Source organism: Osmerus eperlanus, chromosome 19 (genome assembly GCF_963692335.1).
Source record: "Osmerus eperlanus chromosome 19, fOsmEpe2.1, whole genome shotgun sequence".
NCBI classification, from domain to species: domain Eukaryota; kingdom Metazoa; phylum Chordata; class Actinopteri; order Osmeriformes; family Osmeridae; genus Osmerus; species Osmerus eperlanus.
In genome coordinates, this window is record NC_085036.1 from 13,629,407 (window position 1) to 13,633,414 (window position 4,008).

General features: G+C 43.1%; 1 protein-coding gene across 1 annotated transcript; it reads right to left on the minus strand.

Annotated features, from left to right (window-relative positions):
* Positions 1–3,096: 3,096 nt before the first annotated feature.
* On the minus strand, positions 3,097–4,008 carry LOC134040081 (odorant receptor 131-2-like). The gene has a single exon (XM_062486306.1). It carries the CDS (start codon positions 4,006–4,008, stop codon positions 3,097–3,099), a length of 912 nt encoding a protein of 303 aa, XP_062342290.1.

Below are 4,008 nucleotides of genomic sequence, written 5' to 3' on the forward strand. Positions count from 1 at the left end.
ATCGGGCGTTGTGATGTTGATTTGCTGTCCTGTTGAATTTGACATGTTTGAGTTAACTCTGAGGAGTAAAAATTGATTTTTTATCATGTAAAGAGAACACCAGCACATATATCCTGCCAACATGAACAAGGCTTATTAGGGCTGACAGTACTGTTGTTTTAGAGAAAATGTTCGGTTACTTTAAATGCAAGATGAATTTCTTAACAACTGCACATTTGAAGAAAAATGCTCTTGTCATTCTCAAATACAGTTTAAGATGAAAATAAACCCATAAAAATTACCACATAGATCCTGTACTTTTGTCATCAGCATCACAAAACTAAAATGAGGTAAAATAAATACATAATTACAAATGTCTCTATAAGATGATCCTAACTGTGGGTTCTAGCCTTGCTGGCTGAAAAACAATCATTCAACTTGATTGCCTGAATGTCTTCACTTCAGATTATTACAGGTGTTTAACCCTTGTGTTATCTTCGGGTCATTCTGACCCATCAGTCATTGTGACCCACCGTCGTATTGCGACAAATTTACCGCATACAAAGACAAAGTGAAGCATTTTCTTTTAACACCTAGGCTGTCTCAGACCCCCCACATTGCGATGGTTAAAAGAAAATTATTTTAATTTGTTTTTGTATTGGGTAAAATTGGGTAAACACAACGATGGTTCGTTATGAACCTTTGGGTCATGTGACCCGAAGGCAGCACGAGGGTTAAATACCCTGACCTCCAGTGAGCACAACCATGACTTGTTGCAATGATGTCAATATTTACTGGCAATGAATACCTAATTAAGTTCTAGGATGATATCACATTTGAATGTTTATTAATGAGGGGACAGGGGAGTGTATCAGTCTTCTTGAAAATCTCCCCAAGCAGCTGGTCCCAGTGCTGTGTGTCCCATTGGTTTCAAGTCACAATGAACTGGTCAAACTGGAGCAGCCAAGTGCAACTCTTCTTGTGGTACCAAAGCTTCTTCTGACCCAAACCCTACTACCCATAACCCCTGCTGCCCACACCACCTAACTAACCCCCTGCTACACACACCACCTAACTATCCCCCTGCTACACACACCACCTAACTAACCCCCTGCTGCCCACACCATCTAACTAACCCCCTGCTACACACACCACCTAACTAACCCCCTGCTACACACACCACCTGACTAACCCCCTGTTACACACACCACCTAACTAACCCCCTGCTACACACACCACCTAACTATCCCCCTGCTACACACACCACCTGACTAACCCCCTGCTGCCCACACCAACTGACTAACCACCTGCTACACACACCACCTAACTAACCCCCTGCTACACACACCACCTGACTAACCCCCTGCTGCACACACCACCTAACTAACCCCCTGCTACACACACCACCTGACTAACCCCCTGCTACACACACAACCTAACTAACCCCCTGCTACACACACCACCTAACTAACCCCCTGCTACACACACCACCTAACTAACCCCCTGCTACACACACAACCTAACTAACCCCCTGTTACACACACCACCTAACTAACCCCCTGCTACACACACCACCTAACTAACCCCCTGCTACACACACCACCTAACTAACCCCCTGCTACACACACCACCTAACTAACCCCCTGCTACACACACCACCTAACTAACCCCCTGCTACACACACCACCTAACTAACCCCCTGCTACACACACCACCTAACTAACCCCTGCTACACACACCACCTAACTAACCCCCTGCTACACACACCACCTAACTAACCCCCTGCTACACACACCACCTAACTAACCCCCTGCTACACACACCACCTAACTAACCCCTGCTACACACACCACCTAACTAACCCCCTGCTACACACACCACCTAACTAACCCCCTGCTACACACACCACCTAACTAACCCCTGCTACACACACCACCTAACTAACCCCCTGCTACACACACCACCTAACTAACCCCCTCTCTGACCAGAGACAACACAGACATGACATGAATAAATACAGTATGAATCCACTGATTTATTCAAAGAAAATCACAAACAAACTTTTAAAATTGGAATTGAGGAGTAACACACTTGCTGTCCTACTAGTTGGTCCGACGGTTGGAAATATCCGTTGTTATTAATACAATAACGTGTATCCCAAAATGATGTTGATATTGTCCAAATCAGCAATAAATATCAAGATCGGGAAGAACATCCAGCAGACAATAGGGAGAAAACAACCTCTTAATGGAACTTAATGATCTACTTAGATTAACTGTTGCGTAAGGATTACAGAAATGGTGAAGACTCATGGAAATCAGCACTACTGTGCACAGCGTCTACTTGTGTTAATTTCTCCATGATCAGTTTTTAAAGTCATGGAAACCTGTAGTCAATTTGAGGTAGATACTGTTAATTGAAGCACAGCATGAATACAAACAGCATGAATACAAACAATTTTGTTTCAAGTGTGCAGCACATCAAAATGAGTAAGAACTCCAAAGAGACAATTAAAGCAGTTAAGTCCCTCCTTTATTATGTTATACATTTGCATGATTTCACAGATATGTAAATATGAGCTTCTGATCTTTATTAATATATTACTTCTTTGTTCCACTTTATCCAACTCATGTTTGTCTGACAGATGCTTCCATTTAGCCAGGAATGTTGAACCAACATCAGATACTGGTCCCTTGAAAATTGTCCCTTCAATAAACACACAGTAGGCCTATGTCTGCAAAACATTTTTTTAAATAAGTCAATCTTCTTAAATATCAAATTGTTCCATTGCGATACAAAGTATTTGTATTTATTAACCCTTGTGTTATCTTCGGGTCGTTCTGACCCATCAGCCGTGTGACCCACCGTCGTATTGCGACAACTTTACCGCATACAAAAACAAAGTGAAGCATTTTCTTTTAACCATTGGGCTGTCTCAGACCCCCCACATTGCGAAGGTTAAAAGAAAATTATTTTTATTTGTTTTTGTATTGGGTAAAATTGGGTAAACACAACGATGGTTCGTTATGAACCTTTGGGTCATGTGACTCGAAGGCAGCACGAGGGTTAAGCAGAAAGACCATGATAAATGTAATTTCCATTTCAGTAATGTGGCCCTCAGTGTTTATCTGTTGTTAAACTGGGCCCACCTGTCCAGAGAGCACACCTGAGGTGGTGCAGGAATACAAGTCTGATGGTTTGGTCTCTCAGACCATATATCAGACTGCTCAGGCACCTGGGCAAGGTTACAATGAATATAAAGAAAATATAACCAACAATTAACCTTGCAGTTCGATTCAGTGTTCCAAGTCTATATATATATCCCATTAGTATACCGGAAAGAGAGGTGGAGAGACACAGAAGCAGCTGAATCATGTGGAGGAGAACTGTGTTGCGGGCCTTGGTGGTCGAGGCTTTGTCTGAGGAAGCAGATCTGGCTACTGTCGTCACACCAAAATAGGAGCACATGATTATGATTCCCACAAATGTAAAAGTGATAGCAGTGAAGGCTTTATCATATTCATGTGCGACTGTACTGTGGAAAAGTGCATCTATAGCACAGAATTGCTGCATTATCTGATCCGCAGAAAATGTCTCATAAAGAACCAGAAGAATGAACCGTATGAGCGGGTCAATGCTGGAGAGAGCCCACACCACACCAATAGACACACCTGTGTTGTTGACGGTGACGATGGCAGAGTGCCTCAGTGGGAAGCACACAGCCACATACCTCTCCAGTGACATCACCGCCAGGTTCAAGGGAGACACAGAAGTCACTGTGACAGTTATCAAGACCATTATTGCACATGTATAGTGAGTCACAAACACTGGAGGTAGAGACAAGATCAAGAGCAGTTGACCCATTGCCAACTGGAAGGTGTCAGCAAAGAGCAGATTATACAGCAGGAGGTATCGAGGAGTCTCTCTAAAGACTGACTTGCTCCTCAGAGTGAACAACATGATGCCATTGATGTAAAGGAAGACAAAAGATGGAGACACAGAGAAAGCTCCATAAAGTCCTTTCACCAT

Coding starts and splice junctions, on each gene's coding strand:
- LOC134040081 (XM_062486306.1), bottom strand. CDS start 4,008: ATGGTGAAAGGACTTTATGGAGCTTTCTCTGTGTCTCCATCTTTTGTC.